This window comes from Hyaena hyaena, unplaced genomic scaffold, assembly GCF_003009895.1.
Source record: "Hyaena hyaena isolate Hyena2069 unplaced genomic scaffold, ASM300989v1 scaffold_519, whole genome shotgun sequence".
NCBI lineage: Eukaryota > Metazoa > Chordata > Mammalia > Carnivora > Hyaenidae > Hyaena > Hyaena hyaena.
The window spans coordinates 610,829-635,419 of record NW_024081154.1 but is presented as its reverse complement, the minus strand read 5'-3'; the positions used below and the strand labels follow the sequence as shown (position 1 = coordinate 635,419).

General features: G+C 39.5%; 1 protein-coding gene across 15 annotated transcripts in view; it reads left to right on the top strand.

The window, feature by feature from the left end:
* Positions 1–24,591, top strand: part of PARD3 (par-3 family cell polarity regulator) — a 673,368-nt gene that overhangs the window by 112,180 nt on the left and 536,597 nt on the right. For all 15 annotated transcript variants that reach the window (XM_039255313.1, XM_039255311.1, XM_039255312.1 and 12 more), the window contains exon 2: positions 7,786–7,887. In XM_039255313.1, coding sequence (XP_039111244.1) covers positions 7,786–7,887 — 102 coding nt within the window. The remainder of the gene's footprint in view (positions 1–7,785; positions 7,888–24,591) is intronic.

The window sequence follows — 24,591 nt, the reverse complement described above, 5'->3', positions numbered from 1 at the left end:
AATCCTCTGTTCCCCTCTCTCTCTGCACCTCCCCAGCTCGTATTCTTTCTCTCTCAAAAATAAATGAATATAAAAAATATTTTGGATTTAAGTAAATTAGATACTTCCCAAGGGAATCTAGAATTTCTATTGCTTGTGCTCTTCTATTGACTTCAAAAATGAAATGGTTTTTGTTTGTCATGTCATTAAGTGACTTCATTTGTCTTGCCCACCTATCTAATAGGAGTGACGAATGCCCTTGAAGTGACACACTTCAAGTTGTGTGCCCTGTTATTTTCAGGAATTTTTCAAACTTTCCCTCTAGTATTTTTGTTTCCCAGCATAATAGATGTGCCTAGTCAGAGAGTACTGCTGGGATTTTTTAGGAAAAGAGTAGCACCTGCTCCCTAAGAGGTCGCCTTAAACTTGACCTTCGACATTGCCTCCATATTTCTGTGTAGACTCCTTTTGTTGCTTCTTTTTTTGTTGTTGTCTTCTTCTGACGTAACATGAAAGGTTTAACCCTATTTCAGTGTTCCACGTGTGCTTTGCCCCCATTCTGTCACAGCCGTTACTTGGGTCTGTGTTTGTCAAGAGACAAGAGTTTTCTCTCCCACTCCCCTCCATTTTAGACCTCCTTCCCTCAAAAGTAGTTATAAATTTGATTAAATATTTGATGTTCACATTATTTTCATTGTATGAGAGATACATTGATGACATTTTCCTTACGACTTTTGTGTTTCTCCTGGAATAAACAATGCCTTTTCCTTTGGTCTTCTATGAATCTACAACCAGTTCTATTCCAGCTTGGCCAGTTGTTAAAGTAACATCTTTGTATGTTCAGGCTTCATCTTGAAGACCTCTCATTTGAGTTTCTGGGCTGCTCCCATGTAGACTGGTTATCTTCCACACCCAGTGCCCGGTTGACATCCTGGATCAGACTCCCCTTTATCCTGGGAGTTTCTTTCTGTGTTATGTCCCCTTATTTTCATATCCCATTCCATCCTCATTCATGGTTTATTTCCTTGGAACATGTCTTCTAGTACTTTTCTAAGAAAGATGCAGAGAGAGCAATTTTTGGAGAAGTTGTATTTCTAAAAAAAATTTTTTTTCTACCTTTGCACTTTACTGATGGTTGTTGGGTGAGGTGTAGTATTTTTGGTTGGGGACCATTTCTCTTAAGAATTTTGAAGACAGTATTAACACCATTGTCATCTGGATTCCTGTGTTGCTCTTAAGAAAGCCAAACTTGTTCTGATTCCTTACCTGTTCATTGTTGTACTTGTATTTTACTTTCTGAAGCTTTTTGTTTGTTTTATCTTCTGTTTGTCTTCTCTGTTCTGTTCTCATGTGCCTTGGTTTATGCCTGATTTCATAATTTGTATTGGGTTCTCTAAGAGCCTTTAAAAAATGGAAACTCTTGTCATGCTGGGGAACTAACTTGAATGGTTTTTTTGTTTTCCTGTTTTCTCAGCTCTCTTTTTCTAGAACTTCTTTTATTCAGCTGCTTACTTACTTGACTGGTCTTCTATTTTGTTACCCATTTTTATCTTCTTTTTTCCTTTACTTTCTGGGGAGATTTCTTCAACTCCTCTCAACTCTTCTAATGATTTTCTACTTGTAGTGGTTTTAACTTTTCTAAGAACATTTTGTTTTCTTTTCCTCTATTTTTTCCTTTCCTCTTTCCCTCCCTTTTTATCTTCCTTTGCCACCTGAATGTAGCATGAACTCTCTTAGAGTATCAGTGATTTTTTTTTTTCTTTTTAACAACCATCTTCTTTTTATATAGCCTGTTTCTCTCAATGTGTGTTTTCTATTTTGCCTCTGTTCCAGCCTTGGAGCTTTCCTCAGGGTCTGTGCCTCTGTTGTTGCCTGAGTGAGAGGTGCTAACTATAACCGAGACCATAGGGTGCGGGCAAGGGCTTGAAAGTTAGAGCTGCACAGGAGGGTCACCTAGCTGTCTGGATTCCTCTGGCCTTTTGTCTTAAGATGGTCAGACGCCCAGGGAGAGCTCTTCCAGCTTCTTGTCTAGGTGGCCTAAACCCAGCTGGCAGCATTCTGGGAACAAGGAGAAGCTGAGAGCTGGATTTCTTAGCATTCAGCATATAAATGTTCACTCATCTCCCCCCATTTTCAAGTACCTCTGCAGGTGTTCTGGCTCTGTCCCCCAGTTCACACCCCTCATCTAGAGGAAGTCTCCAGAATGCTGCTGGGGCCGTCATGGTGCTGTGTGGAGTCAGGAGGGAAAACCGATCCTGCTGGGTTTCCTCCTATGTTCATTCCTGTCTTCCCAGGCACTCGGCCTCCCCAGTTCCAGAGCCGTGTGGGGCCCTGCTGAGGAAGCCACGTTGCTGCCTGGTGTCCACGGGGTCGGAGCTTGGGGCTCGCTTTCTCCGGTCTGCCACCCAGCCTCCAGCCCTGTGTCACCCTGGTCTCTCTCTGTTCTCTTTGTTTTTGGGGGGTATACCTTGATGAATGAGCATTTACAGCAGTTGGAGTGGGCTTTCAGGATGGAGGCAGAATAAATGCGTCTCTTTGATAGGAGGTTTTTACCTTCCATTTTAGTCATGGAGACAATTTTGTGTTCAGTGTAATGAATAAACTCTGCTGCTCCTCCCTGCCTGTTTGTACCTGTCCTTCTGCTTGGAATGATGTCCATGTTCTTCCTTCCTCCAGCCTGCTCATTGTAAACCTCTCCTGAATCTTCCCGAGCAAAAGTAATCTTGCCTTCCTCTGAACTCAAAGCATTTTTATGTCTCTTTTTCTTATGACACATGGGCTACCTCTTTTTAACTTGTTTATGTCTTATCTGATAAATTTTAATTTCTCACAGTGGGCAACAATTGTCGCTTTTTGCCCTCGAGTGCTTTGCAAATAGTAAATAATTAATTTTTAAGTTAAGACAATCTTTCAGTTATCTTTTTATGGTCTTATATGTAGATATATTCTCATTTGAAAACGTGACAGGATACAGACCATCACCATACGCACAGTTATTACAAGAGTGGGGTATTACTGTTTCTAATTGCAGATAATTTTCTTGAGACTTGTATGGGTGAGAAACAGGCAGTGGGTGTGTATTCCACCAGGTCACAACTCACAGAAGCTCATGGCTCTTTGGCACAATGTGATGATGCTCTCTGTAGAGCTAGAGAGATTTCTTTATGGAGCCAGTGTTTCATTAGGACTTTTCCGGTACTGTTTTCTCTTATTGTGTCCTGCGATATAGTGGGCACCAGCATCCAGTGGAACGGGCATCTTATCAAATTATACCTCTGCTGTCATTCTCAGCCTGTCTTAGAAGTTTTCCCTCCATTTCTTTCCAAACTTAGGCCAGGTCTCAGCCCCTATTCACAGTGTGGGTGAGAAGCAGTAATTCTTCATGTGGTTTTGTCCCTAGGTTTCTTCTCTGTGCTTGGCCCCATCCTTGGGGAGCCTTGCCTGGCCAGGGCATTTGCTCTTGATAGCCCTCCCTTCATCCACTTGATAGATGAACTTCATTCCTTGTTTCTTGCTCATGTGCAATGGATCTTTGGTTATTGTAATGTAAAATTATTGTTAATGTTTAAATCTTTGGTTATTTTAAATGGTTTTTTAAAATTGTTTATTTTTGAGAGAGAAAGAGACAGTGTGAGCAGGGGAAGGGCAGAGGGAGAGAGGGAGACAGAATCCGAAGCAGGCTCCAGGCTCTGAGCTGTCAGCACAGAGCCTGATGCAGGACTCGAACTCACAAGCTATGAGATCATAACCTGAGCTGAATTCGGACGCTTAACTGACTGAGCTACCCAGGTGTCCCATAAATCTTTGGTTATTTTAAATGTACCCACCCTAAGTGAGACAGATGATTCTTCTTCTTCTTCTTCTTCTTCTTCTTCTTCTTCTTCTTCTTCTTCTTCTTCTCCTCCTCCTCCTCCTCCTCCTCCTCCTTCTCCCTCCTCCTCCTCCTCCTTCTTCTTCTTTCATCTTTTCTTCTTCTTCTTCTTCTTCTTCTTCTTCTTCTTCTTCTTCTTCTTCTCTTCTTCTTCTTGTGTTGTGTCACGTTTGCATTTTAACCTAATGACAGGTAAACTTATTGTAGAATTAGTGTTTATTGGTATTTTTAAAAGTGTCTTATCACAACTTTTTGTTCAGTTACATTTCTAAGTTTCTGTAGCTGGGACAACAATGATTTATGCTGTTAATATTTCAAACATCTTAGTGTAAACTACCAAAGTGGAATCAACAAACATGCTCTAACTTTTTAAGAAAAGTTTTCCCTGTGGGTTCTTCACTATTCCGTTGGAAATACAACAAATCCTCTGTTTACTGAGAGAGAATTGTGTTGATAAAAGCCAGTTAAAATCTCCTGAGACACTTCTGTTCCAGGGAGTTGCATTTCTCAGTGGAAAACCTATCCTTCCTGGATTATATTCTCTTGTGGGAAGAGGTCGTTTTTATGTGCCCTGCTTAGATCTGATTTAAAAAAAATTTTTTTTTTTAGTATAATATGCTCTGTTGGGATTAGTGCTGATTTCCCACTTGGTGTTTTCTCTTCAGATAGTTTCTGTTCACGTATTATGGAGTGGCATATAATGAGTGCTGGCCTGATAGGTGTTTTGACATGGTGTTGTCATGGCTACTTGGCATAGCTGACCATCGAATCAAGACCCTTCTTGAGGCAGGAGACAACAACTGGATCTCAAAATTAGACAAGGCTTGATCAGACAGTTGAAAGATTATAAGCCAATTTTATAGAGTATTTGAAGGGGGAGGGAGTAATTAGTGGTATAACATTCTGTTGAAGGACCGAGGACAGTGAGTCTTGAGAATGGACCATTGCATTAAGCAATGTGGAGGCTGTTGGTAACCTTGATGGACATTTTTGGGAGAGTGATGGGGAGGAAGCTTCACTGGAACAGGATTATGAGAGAAGAAGATTCTGAGATATCAAATCTTAGGGAATCAGAGAATTGGTAGAGGGACTAGAGGGTAAAGTAGGGTCAGTAGAAGGTTTTGAACTATTATTTAAGCGTGTATAAGATATGATATTAACAGCTTTTAAAGGCTCCACATTTATACTGAGTACTATTTTCCATACTGCTATGGTTTTTAATTTTTTTTTAATGTTTTATTTATTTCTAGGAGAGAGAGAGACAGCGTGAGAGGGGGAGGGTCAGAGAGAGAGGGAGACACAGACTCTGAAACAGGCTCCAGGCTCTGAGCTGGCAGTCAGCACAGAGCCCGACGCGGGGCTCGAACCCACGAACCGCGAGATCATGACCTAAGCGAAAGTCGGATGCTTAACCGACTAAGCCACCCAGGTGCCTGCATACTGCTATGGTTTTTAGAAACATTAATGGTGAGGCTAGAGATAGACTTCTAATCTGTTTTGGGGGCTTTCTGGTCAGGAAAGGCTCTTGGAGAAGATGATGACTGGGTTGTCATGATGGGTGAGAAGGATTAGCCCGGATGATAAGGTGCAGCTCTGGGTAGTAGAGGCCCTGGGCCTCCATGGGGAGCAGGCAGACAGGTAGGCAGGACTTAATACAGGCTGCGAAAGGGGAACGAACTGATGGAGAAAGGCTGGAACACAGCAAGTTCTGAAATACAAAAATCAAGAGGTTGAGAACATTGCTAGGAGGGAACTTATTTAGAAGGAGTAGCTCCAAATATTCTAGAGAGGCTGTAGGTTATGACTTCATATGGAGCAAGTGCGGAGGATTGGGAAGCTTAAAGAGCAGGTTTTGTAAGTTGCGTTTTAGAGGTCAGTCTGCTTCCTTGTGTATAAAAGCGTTTCAGAAATGAAAGTTGATATTTAAATTGATTAGGTCATCCTACAGCTTCCTTGGTGGGAAGTGGAGGGCAGGATGGCCCTGTTCTAAGTGGCTACAAAATAATAGCTTGCTTTATTCACCCGCAGGATATTGATTATTCCCGATTTCTCTTGGAGGGTAGATATGTGTTGTGTGTTTGACAAATTTAGTCTGTTTTCTGGATGAACAATCAGTTTGAGTACTGACTCTCCCTTGACAGAAATCCAGATAAATGAGGTTGCAGGGTAACTATAGGCTCTTTGCACTAGTGGTTTTCACGGTAATGTTTAATGACTGAGAATTAGGGTCTGAGCTGCTTTCTCTGATGGTGAAAAAGTGACAAGGATTGGCAATTCAGTATTTTTTAAGAAGTGTTCATTTTAGTGATTCTCAGGTGTTAGAGATTCTCTTGGAGGGCTTCTTATGGGTATGAATTCCTTGGCCTCAAGGTGTGAGTCAGTGGATGTAGGGTGCGGTTCCAGAAGCTGCAGTCTAAAATCAGTCATCTTCCCTCTTCCCCACCAGCCTTTCTTTCATGAAAGAGCCATACCAAACATTGCTGTTCAGATGGGAAAAGTGGATTGTTAACTCAAATTGAACTTTATATTAGTAATTCTGGATTGTGGATCATTTGTAGCTAATGGTAAAAAAAAAATACAGTCTAGTATATTTTCATTCAAGTGTGCAAATGAGAATGATTGTAGAAACTTAAAACAATTATGTTCTTTTTCAAATGATTTAAACATGTTTTAATGTTTATTTTTGAGGAAGGGAGGGAGAGAGAGAGAGGGAGAGAGACAGACAGACCAAGTGCACGAGGGTGAGGGGCAGAGAGAGAGAGGGAGACACAGAATCTGAAGCAGGCTCCAGGCTCTGAGCTATCACAGAACCCAGTTTGGGGCTTGAGCCCACGAACTGTGAGATCATAACCTGAGCTGAGGTCTGGCGCTTGACCAACTGAGTCACCCAGGCGACCCTCAAATATTATTATTATTATTTTAAAATTTCTGAGAAAGAGAGAGAAACAGCATGAGCAGGGAAGGGTCAGAGAAAGAGAGGGAGACACAGAATCTGAAGCAGGCTCCAGGCTCTGAGCTGGCAGCACAGAGCCCGACGTAGAGTTCGAACCCACGAACCATGTGATCATGACCTGAGCCGAAGTCAGACGCTGAACCGACTGAGCCACCGAGGCACCCCTCAAATATTATTTTAAAGCATGGTTTCGTATTATAGTGTGTATGGATATGTATGTGTATGTTTGCATATGTATGTGTGTTTGTAGATGTGTGTATACATATTCAAGTGTGAACACACCCTACGAAGAAGTGTACAAAGTTTAAAATGGAGTCCTCTATCTTCCTTCTCTCCCAATCCCACTCCTTAGGTATATCCACTGATCATTTTGGTGTGTATTTTTGGGAATATTTTTATATGTGCATATACAATTGTATCTAGCTTTGCTTTTACACAAATAGACTCCAACCACATAGCATTGTTCTGAGCTTGCTTTGCTTACTAATGGTATTGTCAGCATTATTCTAAATTAGTACATTTATACCTGTTTTTAGGACGTGCATGGAGCCAGTGGGGTGTGCAACCTCCTTTTTTTCCCCAGATAGGCTGTAACATGAGTTTTTCAGACATGGTGATAGATGTTCCCTGCTTATTAGATGATCTGTATGGATTGGATTGAGAAGATTTAAAAATCGTTTCATGGTGGACAATGGAAAACCCAGCATACTTTAAGAAACCAATATTTTTTAGGCAGTGACTTAGGCTAGTTTCTGTTCCTGTCACAACTGTGCCTCAGCAGCTCAGAGAGAGTATGCATGAGTCCATCTTAAAAGAGAACCTGACAACAGCAGAGACAGGGAACTACCTGAATTTTCAGCCAGTTGCAATATTGTTGATATTGTGGATTCCTCTTTATGGGCAGGGAATTATCACAGTTTAGCTTGTTGCATTTCCTTTGGTGATGCTAACTTGCTGTATTTGATGTTTCTGTTCTCTGCAGGATCCAAACTACTGGATACAGGTGCACAGACTTGAACATGGAGACGGAGGAATACTAGACCTTGACGACACCCTCTGTGATGTAGCAGATGATAAAGACAGAGTGAGTTCAAGTCCAGGGAAGCCGCTCTGGATGCATTTAGTGAAGACTGGGGAGGGAGGGAGTAGATGGGAGTACTTCCCTTCCTGTTCAGACACATACTGTAAAGAACCTTAGGGCCACTCACACTGCTATGTTTGTTTTATAACAAGTATTGTGAGTCTTCATTACCCTGAAATGGAGGGTATAATACTTTTCTTGACATTTGGGCTTTATTAGGTTTACTACATTTTGGAATTTTAAAATTGCAACTTTTTAAATAGAAATACCTTTAAGAAGCTCCCATGCCATTTTTTCCTTTTATTTTAACCAAATCTAACAACTTCCTTGACAGCTGAGGTCCATTTCAGGGTGTGCTAGTGCAGGGTCTCCAAGGTCTGATCCGAGCGCTGGCCCGTGCCAACAGCTGGCCTGTGCAGCGTGGGCTACAGAGGGGGCAGGTGCATCCCCGGCCTGCTCCCGCCGTGTGCTCTGCTTTCAGAAACCATGCTTCCCTCAGTGCTGCTCTCGGTGGGCTTTCACACCGCAGTGCCATCATCAGTTAGTATGTGTGTTTTTTTTTTTTTCCCCATGCGTGTGGCACTTTACTGGCCTCCTTGTACCCACCCTTTTGTCTGTGCTCTTTGAGGGAATGAGGAGGAGGAAGAGGAGGAGGAGGAAAAGAAATGACACTCAGTATTTTAAGAATTTGTGACAGGGTGTTTGGCTCTGCATGTGGAAGTCACGAGGTGCCAGGGCTTAGCAGGCTTTGGCCACATCGTCGTTTGTGTTCGAGCTGTGACGAGATCACGGAGGGGCTGCCAGCTGCATATACAGTGTGTCATCTTGGGGTTGGAAGCTGGCAAGGTTACTGGTACTCTCTCTGGTTCTTCCTGGGGAGCTTTCCCTCCCTCCCTCTCTCTCTCTCCCTTCTTCCCTCTGCCTGCCCTCTCCTTCTCCTTCCCCCCTTTCCTCCTCCTTCCTCTCTCTCTTTCCCTCCCTTTCTTTTCCTTCCTCCTCCTCCTCCTCCTCCTTCTTCTTCTCTCTCTCTCTCTCCCTCTCCTTCTCTCTCTCTCTTCCTCCCTCCTTCCCTCCCCTCTCCCCTTTTCGGCCCTCTGCCGCATCCTCCCTCTTGGAGAACTTGGCTGGGAGCTGCCTAAATGTAGCTGTCCTGTCTTCTCTGCTCCTACTTTGCTGATGGCATAGTAGCTGGTTCAGAATTGGTGGGTGTCTTCTATGTTTTCTTGAAATCTTAAGGAAGGTGAATATTTTCAGGCACCAAATGGTGTGCAAATTCAGGGGTATTTGATTCACTAGCACCTGTCATTGCAGGATTTGTTCCTGCAGCTCCTGAGGGCCAGGAACACATTGTGTCAAAAATGCAGAACTTTCTGCCCGTTTATGATTTGCTGCTATTTCTCTTGGTGTCACTTATTTTTGGACTTTTCAGTGAGCCAGGGATAAGGTGACTCTCAAATCCTTTCCCTGTAGTCCACTTATCTAGAGACTTAAATTACAGTCAGTTTATTGTGTAGTTCAGCTTCAAAGCTTAAAGGGTTCATGAAGAATTCAAACAGCTGCCCTTGGCCAACCATAATATTACAAAGTGATGTACTAAGGTTATAGTAATCTTTCAATATTTTCCTGTTGTCCCCTTTTCTCTCTCTCCTTCCTTCCTTCCTTCCTTCCTTCCTTCCTTCCTTCCTTCCTTCCTTCCTTCCTTCCTTCCTTCCTTCCTTCCATATAAAAATCATATAGCTTCTTGTGAAGAAAAGGAACCTACAAAGAAGGAAGTAATCACTTGTGATTCCATTGCTGCCGAAAGCTCATCCGTCTTGTTATTTGAGTGGGCTTTGCATCCTGAGCTTTCTTTCTGTTTAGATACAGTCACAGACCCTTTTTCTTTTAAATAAGAAGGATTGAATAGTAACCTACTTTTTTTCTTTGAGTTGATTGTAAATATATTTCTGTGCCCATTAACCATGGCTATGTCAACATAGCTGCATGTGGTATTTCGTGTTAGGAAATTATGGCCTCTGGTATGGTATTTGTTTTGGGTAGTTAGTTACTGTGGGGAAAGCTGAGGTTGGTCATCTGTGTACTTTTGTCTTTGGCATTCTTGTGTTCTGAGCACGCCTGCATTTATCTGCCTGTGTTTCCTTTCTGATTGTGTACAGACTTAGGTTTTGCCTCAAGTTTGGTATTCTACTTCACACTTTGACTTTGGGCCTTTCAACAGAGTGAATAAGAATTAGCTTATAAGACTGCTTCTGTGTTGGGCCTTGCTCTGGTGTGTTGCCTGGAGTAACCCACTGTGGACTTTGGGTTGTTGAGCACTGTGTCAGTGCTCCTGAGAACACTGAGCTCAGTGTACTCGTGTGTACTCAACACCTGCAGTCATGCTTTATGGGTTCGTGGAGTACAGATTACAGTTTCTCACCCTTCCTGCTGGCACCTCAACCAGCAAATACCCTTTCCACAGTATTCACATTTTGAATAGGTAGAATCTTTGAGATGTAGATGTTCAACAGTATGATTAAAAAAATCTTTTGAGTTTTCAGTGTAGGAAATTTTGGTGGATGATCCACGTGTCCTTGAAAAGTGTGTTCTGCAGCTGGATTTGGGTGTTCTATGGAGATCACTTAGGTTAAGGTGGTTGATACTGTTGTTTAGGTCTTTGGGATAATTTGTTACTCAGGAACTGGAAATAATGCTCTTCTTTTAAGACAATTAACTATTAGGTCACACAAAAGAATGGAGGTTGCACATAAGATCTATTAGGTCACACAAAAGAATTAGGTCACACAAAAGAGGCAAACTGAATGATCTTCTAAAATAGTTGCATATTAAAATCAGAGGATACTTAAACTGTGTTTAATTTTTGTATTTATATTTATTTTATGTTATATGAATTTGATCATGACAAATCTACATTTTTAAAGTTTACTTATTTTTGAGAGAGAGAGCGAGAGCACAAGCAGAGGAGGGACACACACACACACACACACACACACACACAGAGAGAGAGAGAGAGAGAGAGAGAGAGAGAGAGAGAGAGAGAGAGAGAGGGAAGGAGGGGCAGGTAGGCAGGCAGAATCTGAAGCAGCAGGCTCCAGGCTCCAAGCTGTCAGCATAGAGCCTGCTGTAGGGCTCTCTCACACAAACTGTGAGATCATAACCTGAGCTGAATTTGGATGCTCAACCCACTGAGCCACCCAGGCAGCCCCAAATCTATGCTTTTCTAGAATTTTTTATTGTATATCCTATTCAAGTTAAAAAAATCCTTTAACCTGAAGAAGAATGTTTTATATTTTTTAATGTGTTTTATCCATTTTTGAGAGACAGAGTGTGAGTGGGGCTTGAACTCACAAACCATGAGATCATGACCTGAACTTAAGTCGGATGTCCAACCGACTAAGCCACCCAAGTACCCCTGAAAAAGAATGTTTTAACTATTAATAAATGAAATATGTTTTTAGGGAGTTTTATGTCATGCAGATTAAATTCATTTTCCAAATAGAAAAATGCTAGACAGTACTGTGTACCACCGTCTGAAATAACTTAAATTATTGTTTTATTTGTTCAGAAATATTTTTTAAAAATTTTGTATTTGTTTTTGCACAGAAATACTTAAATTTATATGACTAAAGTTTTGAACGATTTTCTTAAAGGACCCATTTGAAGTTGTAACTATAAAAATAAAATTAATAATCCCAAATCTCAACACTTAAATTTATGGTATTGTCAGATGCATTATTCAGACCGAAGGGTTTGCATGTAGTCAGTTGTATGGCTCCTTTCCATGACTCTGAAATCTGACTCTGATTTAATCATCCTGGAGCATTTTCAGCTATTTTTGGCAGCAAGTCTGAGTAAGGATTTTGACACTTGTTTTGCTTTTAGGTTAAAACCGGCATTGCCGTTCTCTTAATAAAATTCCCCTAAAAATTGTCTTGCTTAATGAAAATGTGCTGGTGTGTATTTAAAATGCAGAAACCTAGCCTAGGCAGGCAGGCTCTTCAGTAGCCAGGCTGGGGCAGCTGCGTTTTATAAACCCTTCAGCTGGTATTTAGGCCCACTACACTTTGAGGCCATGTTTCAATGGCCCTGCCGTCAGCGTCTCTGATGGGAAAGTTTCTTTCAAAGGTGAATGATATAGTCAGTCACTGTGAGTTTGTGAAATCATGAAAAATTACTTTTTATAGAGGGACATTAGGATTAAGAGGCAGTAATTCAAATGATAGCAAAAGAAAATTGTAGTACCTAATTAGTACCTCGTTTTGCTCATCATCCTTTAGTTATTGGAGTTTAATGCACAGCACTGAGGAAGTTTTCCTTTAGTGCCTATACAATACCAATGGCCAGGGGTTTGCCCAAGTTTATTCAAAATGGCATTTACCTGGGTTGTTTTTGGCATCTTGGAGTAGGTTTGATTTTCTAAGACCTAGAATATTCTAGATCTACTTTGGGCATATAAAGATGCCCTGTTTTGTTTGTCCCTTCTGTGCATTGCTGCTTTCCAGTGAAAGGGAACAGAGGATCAGAGTGTGTATGCTGTCATGGGTTTTATTTACCCTTAGAATCTAATTCTCTGTTTTCTCAATTGACATTTTTCGCAAATGATGAAAACCTGAAATGGTTTTCATATTATCTGTAGCACCTATTAGAACAGCTGTAATGAGTTTGACTATATGAGCTTTCCCAAGTGCCAAGCCGTTTCTTGTCTGACTTTCTTTCCAGTGTGGTCCTCGTTATTTATTATTTTAGTGAACCTTCCTTCAGTTCCCCGCAAATCAGTCTAGGTCCCTCCTGTCATTCCTCCATGTACTACAGTAAAACTCAAAGTTTCCAAATAGATTACAGAAAAAAAAATGTCTCCTATTCACTTCCTTCTGCATGGCAGTTGCATGAGACTGATGGTAAAACATTTAAATAGAGATTTCGGGCAGACTGGTTCAGAGCTTAGAGTTGAAGAGATGTGCACTTCTGTGTGCGTGAGCAGCGAGAAGAATGTCTTTTTCTTCCACACGTCACCGTCTTCCTTTCTTACCTTTGGTGCTGAAGGTGACTTAAGATGCAGTAACAAACATTTTCTTTGTCACTTTTGGGTGTCATTTTGTTTTGACCAAGAATGATGTCATGCATGTGCTATTTTGGTGATGACCTTGGGAAATATCTTCCATTATCTGTTCCTTGCTCGTTGTGGAGGAAGGGTTGAATGGAATAGTAATTTAAACTCTTTCTGGAAGTTTGTATGAACTTGAAGAATGGACACTGGACCCCAGGCACCATGGAGGATTGTTGTGGGGACTGTTGCTGGTTGGGAAGAATTTTCTGGGGGGCAGTCTGGTCACTGTCTCAGCATGCTGAGAAAAGGAAACTTGAAAAATTAATTGGGATCATGGGCAAGCACTAATTTCTGCATGTAGGATAAAGCTAGTACAGAGGCACATATCACACGTTCTCATTATTCTTCTCATTGATAAATAGCTTCTAACTTATAAACTGTTGTCATTTTTGTGCCTCTTATGTTCATAATATTACTGCCCTGTCAGATTTCTATTAGTATTGCCAAAATGTGTTGTAGTAAATCTTGCTTTTGAAATATATGCATGGCACAACTTTCAGGTAAGGAATATTCTTTAATCAATCAATAATTAATTAATTTTTAATATTTATCTTTGAGAGAGGGATAGAGACAGAGAGCATGAGTAAGGGAAGGAAGAGAGAGAGAGGGAGGCACATAAAATGGCTCCTGGCTCTGAGCCAGGCTTGAACCCATGTACCATGAGATCATGACCTGATCTGAAGTCAGATGTTTAACCAACTGAGCCACCCAGGTGCCCCAGGAACATGCTTTCATTTTAAAAGTTCGTCATTTTCTACTGTTTTAGGTGTTATTATTTGTTTCCTATGTGTAAATCATTATTTTACTTGTTTTGGCATCAAGCCATAAAAAAAATCAGTGTCCAGTGAGGTGATGGCACAAGTATATCCTACTTATCTGTGGGAAACATGTACACTTAGACTTTAAAAAGGGCGTTACACATTCTGTGCCCTAGTTATTGATAATGTGGAGAGAAGCACTCTGTTGTTTTTATACTGAAAGCAGTCATAGTCTATATAGTTTTCAGATGAGAATGAAGAACATATTTTTGGATCTGGAATAAGCATTGTTAAAATGAATTTGGTGATATCGAAGTGAGTTGTTAAAGCATTAATAAGCCCCACTCTGTGAAGAAATGGCTTGCTGCTTAAATTGTAGTGAGAGCTCACAGCTCATAATTGCAACAAATCTAATTTCTTTAAAGAATCAGTTTTTCTCCTTATTTAATACATCGCCAAAACAGGCGCATGAGAAGAGAAAGTTTTGAGATTTAAATTCCTTTGTTGTCAAGACTAAAACACTAAATTGCAGCATGAGGTCAGTTATTTTTGGAATGTCCACATCCTGGAGGTAGGAGTGGGCTGAGGAGTTCCTACAATAACTTTCTTTTTATTCTCCCCTCCCCCTTCCCAGTTAATTTTTTTTTTGAAGACTTCGTCCATGAATACATTACTTATTACTAAGCATGTGAGAGAATTTTTGTGAACTAGGGTCTCATCTTCATCATCATAATAATCACATGTAATATTTCCTTTGAAAGATAATAAGACTATTATTTCTACTATTAGTTACTTTAACCAGTTTACTGAGCACCTAGTATGTGCCAGGCATTATGCTCAGTGTTGTTATGTAGTGTCAAACAAAAGTAGACATGGTTCCTCCTTTCTAGGGCCTCATGGTATATTGTGAGAGTTGGAATTAATCACAGAAATTAAGTGTAGAGTTACTAACAAATAATGGTCTGAGGAAAACGAAAGGTGCCGTGGAAAGTGGGATAAAGTACCCTGACCGAGTCAGGGTGAAGCAAGATTTGCCTAAAAAATATGACCAAGCTGAATCTGAAGGGCAGGTGAGTAAAAATCGGATGTTAGGTGGTCAGATTTACATTTGAGAAATATCTCCCTGGATGCAGTGTGAGGATGAATGGACGGGAGGCTGAGTGGTGCACGGATACCAGTTAGCATGTTTTGCCATAGGAGGTGTTGGATGGATGGAGGCTGGACCAGGTGCAGATGGTGGGGAGGAGGGAGATCTCAGAGTGGTTTACTCGCTGAAGTCTGGAGGTGGGCTCTTCACCAGGGCAGTGAGTGCTGCAAGGAGGCTAGCTTTGGGATGGGGTGGGAGATGAAGGGTTTAGACTTGATTTTGTGACTTTGGAGGTGCGTTGATGTTTGGAATTGAAGTGCAGATAAATTCATGAATCACATACAAATTTGTTGACAATCAGGCTAAGCCAACATATGAAATATGGTCTAATTTTAGTAGAAATCATTATGTGTGTCAGAAAAAGTTTGAAAGGACACACCGAAAAGTGTCAGTGGTTATCAGTGAGAGTGGAGTATGTGATTAACTGGGGGTTTTCTGATGTTCTGTTTTGTAAAGTCTCCATAATTCTGTGTCTTCCTAATTCCAATATGAAGAAAGTGTTAGGCATTTCTAAATATAACTTAGAATAGAATCATCTTTTTTTTTTTTAATATTTTTATTTATTTCTAGGAGAGAGAGAGACAGCATGAGCAGGGGAGGGTCAGAGAGAGAGGGAGATACAGGCTCTGAAGTAGGCTCCAGGCTCTGAGCTGGCAGTCAGCCCAGAGCCCGACGCGGGGCTGGAACCCACGAACTGCGAGATCATGACCTAAGCGAAAGTCGGATGCTTAACTGACTAAGCCACTCAGGTGCCCCTAGAATCATCTTTTTAAACTTTAATGTGAATTGGTGTAGGGAAGGACTGATTAAAGAGTTTGGTAACTTGGAATTGAAATGATTTGTATAAATAGACTTCATTAACTAGATGACTTGATTAATTTCCTCCTAAATGGATTTATTTTAGTTAGGCTTTAAAGAAGAAAATATTTAAATTAAATGCTGAGTACAGCACCAAATGCTAATTAATTAATTCAGAGAGATTGTTTCCCAACATTTAGATATTTTATGGGTACTGGTTTGCCCACAGCTCATTGATTTGTGGGTGGATGGGTTGGGGAGTGCTGGGCCAGGTGTAACAGAGGTGGTGTTGATAAGGAGTGCTTGTAGAAGAGACAGAGAAGGGGGCTTGGCCTTCTGCATGAGCATTCTATTGGAAAGGCTCTTCATAAGCATTAGGAGTTTTGAAATTGGTGACAGCCTACTGTCATGAGCTTTCCTAGGGAAAGCAGCCAAGACTGTGCTTGTCTAGGGCCACCCAGAGTCAGGAAAAGTAGGGGAAAGTGTCTCTCACTCGTTCAGTTATCATATTAATTGTAGGCCGGGGCTTGGTTCCTTGGTTGGGTGCACGTTGCTTTTATGTTACTTTGTCAAAGATGGGCATTTTGTTCGGTGGGTGAGAAGTCACACTGCCTGTGTTTGAGTCCCGGCTCCATGACTTCTTTACTGTATGAGCTGCATCAAATCATTTAATCTCTCTAATGTCAGTTTTCCTATCTCTAAGTGGAGGGTAATGATTGTACCTTCCTTGTAAAGTTGTGTAAATTTGGGTTTAAATCTGGGAATTTGTGTGAAGGTTTCAGCGTTCTTTGGCAAAATAAGGCCCCAGTAAGTGGCAATTGTCATCATCATTGTTTGTCATGTCACCAACACCATCATTGTTAAATTTAGTTAACATTCATTCTTTTAATACTATTTTCTAATGATTTAAAAACAAGCCACATTATCTTAAATCTTTTTTATAAAAAAATTCTATAATACTTATTTTCATTTGCCTTTTTTAAAATTTACATTTCTATCAATTTGAAAAGAGCTTGGTAATATGTTCTCAGCAATAGTTGTTGGAAGAAATACATTATTCTCTGAATCCTTGGAATTTGAGGATTTCCAGTATACTATCTATGTGTATGTTCTTCTGAACAGAAAAAAAGTGAAGATCCCAGTTTCAATTTTTAGTGTTTGAGAGCCATCAAGGACTGCATCGTTAAAACAAAGCAAAACACAAATAGACTTGACATCAAAAGCAGAGTTAACAAAAGCAAAAATAAAGAAGTGGGACTACATCAAGTAAAAAAGCTTTTGCTCATCAAAAAATGAAAAGCCAACCAATGGAGTGGGAGAAAATCCTTGCAAAACATATATTTGATAAGGGATTAATATCCAAAATATATAAAGAATTCGTAACATTCAATAGCAAAAACACAAAAAATCCAATTAAAAAAATGGGCAGAGCAGCTAAATAGACTTTTTTCTAAAGAATTCTTACAAATGGCCAACAGATATATGATGAAGAGGTGGTCAATATCACTAATCATCAGGGACATGCCTGTTAAAATCACAATAGGCTGAGGTGGCCGGGAGGCTCAGTCGGTTAAGCATCTGACTTCGGCTCCCGTCATGATGTCGCAGTTCGTGAATTCTAGCCCCGCTTCGGGCTCTGTGCTGACAGCCTGGAGCCTGCTTCAGGTTCTGTGTCTCCCTCTCTCTCTCTTCCCCAGCTTGCACTTTGTCTCTCTCTCAAAAATAAATAAACACTTAACTTTTTTTAAAAAGTAAAATAAAAAAATCACAATAAGCTATCACCTCATACTTGTTAGAATGGCTATCATTAAAAAACAAGAGATAACAAGTGCTGGTGAGGGTTAGAAAAAAGAGAACACTTAGGCATTGTTGGCGGGAATGTGAATTTGGGCTGCCACTATGGGAAACAATGTGGGAGTCCCTCAAAAAATTAAAAAAGACCAACATATAATCCAGCAATCCCACTTATTGGTATATATCTAAAGGAAGTCATTATATCAAAGAGGTAGCTCCATTTCCATGATCATTGCAGTAGCTGAGGTATGGAAACAACCTAACTGCACATCAACATATGAATGGATAAGGAAGATCTCATATCTGTGTATGTGTGTGTGTGTGTGTGTGTGTGTGTCTGTGTCTGTGTGTGTGTGTCTCTGTGTGTAATGGAATATTATTCAGCCATAGGAAAGAAGGACACCTTGCCATTTATGCTAACATGGATGGACCTCTTTGAGGGCATTATGTTAAGTGAAATAAGTCAGAGAAAGACACATACTATGTGATCTCACATATGGAATTTTAAAAAGCTGAACTCATAGAAACAGAATCTAGAATTGTGGTTACCAGGCCCTCTGAGCTGGGAAAAAAAGGTGATGTTGGTCAAAGGATACGAATTTAAGATGAATAAATTCTGGGGATCTAATGTACAGCATAGTGATTATAGTTAATAATACTATATTAAATGCTAAAAATTGCTAAGAATAGATCTTAAACATTCTCACCACAAAGAAGAAATGTTAATTATGTGATGTGATACTGATATTAGCTAACACTAAGGTAGTAATTATTTTGCAATATATATAGGTGTATCAAATCAACACGTTCTACACCTCAAACTTGTATGTCAACTGTATCTCAGTACAGCTGTGGGGTAGGGGGTGGGGAGGCAGACCTTGTTTTCAATTTTAAAATATTAAATTTAAATATTTAAAATATTACCCTGTCGACATTGACCATTCTCCAGAAAAATAGCATATCTCAAAACAAGCACTCCAGAATAAATGTTGTTACCAAACATGCTTTATAATAATTTGCATCTTTAAAAATATTTTTCCTAAATTTTCCTTTAGTATCTTGAGTGAAATATGTAAAATTCAACTTTTTGTGTATGTAATAAAACGTTATCACACAAAGAAAAAAGGAAGAAGATGGATAAATTACTTTCTTCTTCTTCATTAATATTATCTGAATAATTTCAAAGTAATTATATACGATGCAGAAGATCATCCCATTTATTTAATTCATTCACACGAGTATTCATAAGGATAGAAATGATATAGAAAGTACCAGATTTTTTTTTTTTCCTCCTGGATTTTATATTGGAGAAAGAGGAAAACTGGCAGGGCTTCATATCCTTAGATCCTTGTATAATTCCAGAATGAATCTACTAGTAAAACTAAAAATATTTTGGAGCTACTTCAAACTAAAAAGCAAAGGAAGCCATGAACAAAATGAAAACGGCAACCTACCAAATGTGAGAAAATAATTGCAAATCATATATGTGATAAGAGTCTAATATCCAAAATATATAAAGAACTCATACAGCTCAGTAGCAAAAACAAAAAACAAAACAAAACAAAAAAAAACCCCCAACAATCTGATTAAAAAATGGGCAGAAGATCTAAATAGACTTTTTTTCCAAAAAAGACAAAAGATGGTCAACAGATGTATGGAAAGATGCTCAGTCTTATTAATGATCAGAGAAGTGCAAAGCCACAATGAGATGGCCCTTCACACTTGTTAGAAGCACAATTATAAAAAAAAGATAAGAAATAACAATGCTGGTGAGGATGTGGAGAAAAGGGAACCCTTGTGCATTCCCTGTGGGAATGTACATTGGTTTACTATGGAAAACATATGGGGGGTTCTCAGAAAAGTAAAAATAGAACTACCATGTGATCCAGCCATTTTACTTCTGGGCATTTATCTGAAGAAAACGAAAATATATATTTGGCATGTTCATTGCAGCATTATTTACAGTAACCAAGACATGGAAACAACTTAATTGTCCCCTGATGGATGAATGGATAAAGAAATTGTGGTGTTCAGATATAAGGCAATGTTATCCAGCACTAAAATAATGTAATCTTGCCATTTGTGACAATATGGATGGGCCTCAAAGGCATTATGCTAAGTAAAGTACATAAGAAAAAGGCATATACCATATGATCTCTATTATATGTGGAATCTAAAAAAGAGAACATCTCCCTACCCTCAACTTATAGACCTAGAGAATAGATTAGCGATTACACGGAGGGCAGTGAGAAATGGGTGAATTTTTGTTTTTAGTTTACCTTTTTAAAATATTTATTTTTTTTAGAGAGAGAGAGAGACAGACAGACAGAGTGAGCAGACAGAGAGAGAGGGAGGGAGACACAGAATCCAAAGGAGGCTCCAGGCTCTGAGCTGTCATCACAGAGTCTGATGCAGGGCTCGAACTCGTGAGCTGTGAGATCAGGACCTGAGCTGAAGTTGGATGCTTAATCAACTGAGTCACCCAGGCACCCCTGTTTTTAGTTTAAATTGAATAAATAAGAAAATTAAGTGTAATTCAACGTCATTATAGTACACACTGTAGCAGGATATGGTTACACCTTTGTATCAAGGCTGCAAGATAGATACGGTTGTGTGCCCATTTTAAAGTGGGAGGGTCAAATATGTTTCCTAAACTTACAGATTTCTTTCACTTCTTTGGGCTACTGTCTGGTTCCAAATAGTAAACATTTTCATTCTCAGTTGATGTTGGAGAAAGAAGTTAGTTTGGTTAGTAAAATATGTGGATTTTAACTATATTTAATTATGTTAGGTTACTAAGACTTCTGAAGTGAAATTTTATTAAAATGTCAAGAGCTTAGTGCCATTTATAATTGTAAACAATTCATGTGTATTGATGCCCCTTGTTTGTATATCAAACTACCATTATAACTTTTGTTTGAGCAAAAGTTCAGAAGATCTTACAGATTCACTGATTCATTTGTTTTATCTTTATTTTATTCAGTAAATACCTTTCAGTCACTAACATATTTGAGAAACAGCTGGAGGTACTGAGGATATATGGGGGAGGGGTCTCTGATCTTGCAGAGCTCTCCTTGTAATGAGGAAAAGACACCAAGGGGAGTGAGTTTGGGGTGTGATGGAAAATAGGTGAAGTGGTGGAGGATTCTTTAACCTGGTTGGGAAAGCCAGCTCTCAGGAGTCAGGTGGGCTGGGTTTCAGTTGAGGAGAACAGCTGTGGGCAGAGGACTCTAGGCAGAGGGAGCCGCATGTGCAATATATTTAGATATATATTTTTAAGAAGATTGCTTTGGGAAGAATGCATTGTGTATGGGCCAGAAAGGGGAGAAAGGCCAATGAGAAGACTGCCATCCAGTGAAGAGATGATGGTGGCTCAGTCTCAAATAGAGTTGGGGAAATATGAATGGAGTTGAGATGCATTTGGAGTTAGAATTTCTAGGATTTCAGGCTGTGAGGAAAGAGGGCAAAGCAAGTTTTAAGGGTGACTTTTAGAGTTGTAACTAGAGCAAGTAGGGGAGGGGGCATGGAGGTTCCACTCACTGTGGGAGGTTTATTTGAATAGAAGAAGTAGAAGACTTAGGAGTGGGATGAGGATACAGGGTTGGGGGCAGTCAGGTAGGTCTCTTTCCTGTTGGGGCATTTAACTGATTTTGCAGTGCCTTTGAGACTTCTAAGCAGAGATGTCCAGTAGGTGATTGGATGTGTAGGTCTGAAGCTCAAGGGAAAGATCAGAGTTGGCGATAAGAATTTGGAAATCACCACTGTATAGAATAGATGGTGTTTAAAGGCATGTGACAAAGAGCATTTCCATGTGGCAAAAATTTGCAGTAATTATAACCTCATAATTTTTATTGTTTTTTTCTGTGGTACACACCCTTGAGTTAACACTTGCCTTGATTATGATGGAAAATACTAATAAATTTTAACTGGGAAATTAATATAAAATGTGGAAAAGGAACTCAAGTTCTCCTGAATCAACACTATTGAGTGAAAATAAGGTAAAATTTAGATTTTGAGAAAAACAACTGAGTTAAAAGGTATAAAGAGACAGTGCAGAGAGATTGCTTTTCAGACTCAAGATAATGGTAGTATTATTTCTAAGATAGGTACAGAAATTCACACTCCGAAAGCCACTAGAGATTTGTGAGTTTCATAACCAACTGTTTAATGTTCGATGGCATTCACTTGACTGCCACCCCAGGAAGAGCTTAGTTAATATAATAAAAGCACATAGTATAAAATCAGAAATTCACCTGGAGTGAGGGAATTACAGAATCTGTAGTCTATATTTCAGAATTCTGATATTCCTTGCATTGGAATGTCTAGTATATTGCTTGACTTGTTATGAAAAATTGATAAGCAACACCTTAATTTATTTTAGTTTTTAACAACAACTTTTAAAAAATGTTTATTTTGAGAGAGCTCAAATGGGAGATGGGCAGAGAGAGAGGGCCAGAGAGCTCTGTTGTGGGGCTAGATGTGGGGCTCAAACTCAGGAAGTGAGGTCATGATCTGAGCTGAAATCAAGAGTCAGACACTTAACTGCTTAACCACCTCAGCCAGCCAGGTGCCCCCCAGTAACACTTCTTTTTAAGGGGACAGTCAAACGATGACTATTGTTCTCAGGCATTTTGTTATTAGCAGTAATTGTAGAGATTTCTGTTGTAGAAGCTCCAGACTGAAACAAAGCTGTATTTAATGTTTTCTGTAACAGCATCATTTTCTTTAATGTAGCCCAGATATGTTTATTGAGCATCTCTTCCATTCTAGACAGAATTTGAGATACTGAAATGAATACAGAATGGTTACCTTCAGGGATCCATTGTAAAACAGGAAGAGGAAAATGCTAACAAAATACTTTTCAGCTAAAAGTTTTCTCTAATTTGGTTGTGTTCTTTATCCCAAGGATAAATTAATTTCAAGTACTTTCACAGCAGGAAGTAGTTCATATGTAGGTGGGAATATTCAGGCAGGTAAATTGGGAGGTATGTTCAAGTCAGCCTCCAGACCAGAAATGTAATCCCTAGTGCCGGTTCTGATTTCCTTCCCTTATGTTCTGATAGTCTACCTTCTACCTGTTAACACAGTAGACCTTCGCTCTTCAAACTTCCTTGGTGAAGGACTAGATTTGTTTTCTTTTTCATTCTGTGATGGACCATTACAATGTAAAATACAATTTAAATTAATTATAAGGAAGAAGTGGCTTGTGTTTTATTTGGTTTTATTTCATCTATAATTAGAGTTAACAGACATAAAATAATTCTCTCAAATTGTTTAAGAATTTCCAAAGGCATACTCTATTTCTGTTCTTCACCGGAGACTGGGATGACATTTTCAACAGCACTGCAGTATAGAAGTCTTTGTTAAGTATGGTCACCTTGAAAATTTCAGTATTTACGTTATTTATCACAGATATTCTGGTATAGACTAGTGTTTGGTCATGCAATTTCTTTAATAATTGCTATGTAAATGTGTTTTAAAAATAATAACTAATCTTAAGATTACTACTTAAATTAAAAAATATTACCTTGAATGTACTAAGTTGTCAATCCTTGGGTTAGGCTTGTGTGAGTTTTGTGGGGCTCTAGTATTAATAGTGATATGAGTATTAATTGTGTTGCAAATATTCATAGTACTCACTGGAAACCTAATTCTCTGTTACCTCGTGTATCTTATTTAATGATCTCTCCTCACACTCAGCCTCACCTCAGTTAGACTTGAGATAAAGTGAAGGAAAGATGCTCTTGTTGCCTTTTAAGGGACATAAAGATACCTTTTGTCTCCTTTCTGGGACAGAGGAGAGGTGTTCCAGACAACAAATTCATTTTTCCTGTGAATATTTTGTCCTATATATTTTAAAAAAAGTTTATTAAATAAATAATAAGGGGAGGGGCAGAGAGAGAGAGAGAGAGAGAGAGAGAATCCCAATCAGCTGCCATGCTGCCAGCACAGAGCCCAATGCAGGGCTCAATCTCACGAATTGTGAGATCATGACCCAAGCTGAAATTAAGAGTTGTATGTTCAACCGACTGAGCCATCCAGGCACCCCAAAAAAGTTGGATAGTTGAGACTGAGACTTGGTTACTTCACTTCTCATTCACTGGAAGAAGAGAATTCATTCAAGGAGATTGAAAATAGTTGTGCTAAGATGTCTACTGTTTTGAAGTAGGAGCTGTGATTTGATCATAGCCTTCTGTCTATTTTGGCAAGGAATGAGTTAAGGAGACTTCTTTGAACCTGGTGTGTTTACTCACACCCTGCTGACTCTAAGGTGTGTTGCTACACCCTCTTTTACTCCTGACAAACTACCCCTGGCCTGTTTAACTGGTGAAGGTTGTTTTTATTCAGTGTGGTGGAACCTGTCCCTGGTGAGGCAGGAGTCAATGCTGCCATATGCAAAGTTTGTGCCTCCAGTGAGGTTCACATATGTGGAAAGGATTCTGTCCTATGTTGTCTACCTGTTTTCAATATGTTACCCTTTCTAGAGGACTGAGTAAAACACAGGTCCTATATTTGGGTTTTGGAGGCTATGTATTTGGGGATCATTTTGTCTGTAGTTAGTTTTGGAATCTAAGTCACTGTGGATTTTGCCTTCTTAATGGGTTGAGATGGCAGACAAATTGAAGAGGAAACCTGCAAAGAGGTATTACTCCTTTTCTGGTGCCACTCGGAAGGATTCGGTGAAGGCGCTGAGGTTTTCAAGGTCTTTGAACCTCAAAAGAGCTACTTCAGAAATCAGCAAAAGGCAGGTTGGTACAGAAATTTCTGGTCCCTTTAAATATTCTGTGGAGTTGAAGTCCTTGTGTTTAGTCCTTAATATTCTTTTGAAAAATTTCCTTGATTACTTTGAACATTCTTTTACAGCTACAAAATCATATTGATATTTTCTGTGCCATCAGTCTGTGGATGTTTGTTATTTGTGTGTATGTATATTACATGGGTTCAAATTGCTTACTGGGTGTTACAGCATAAAGTTGTAATGTTATCAGAAGATTCTGATTACCAATATGAAATCTACTACCAAAACATGGTTTTAGGAGGACACTCATGTTACCTAACATCTCACTGAAAGGATTAGTTATCTTTTGTGGATAAACAAAATA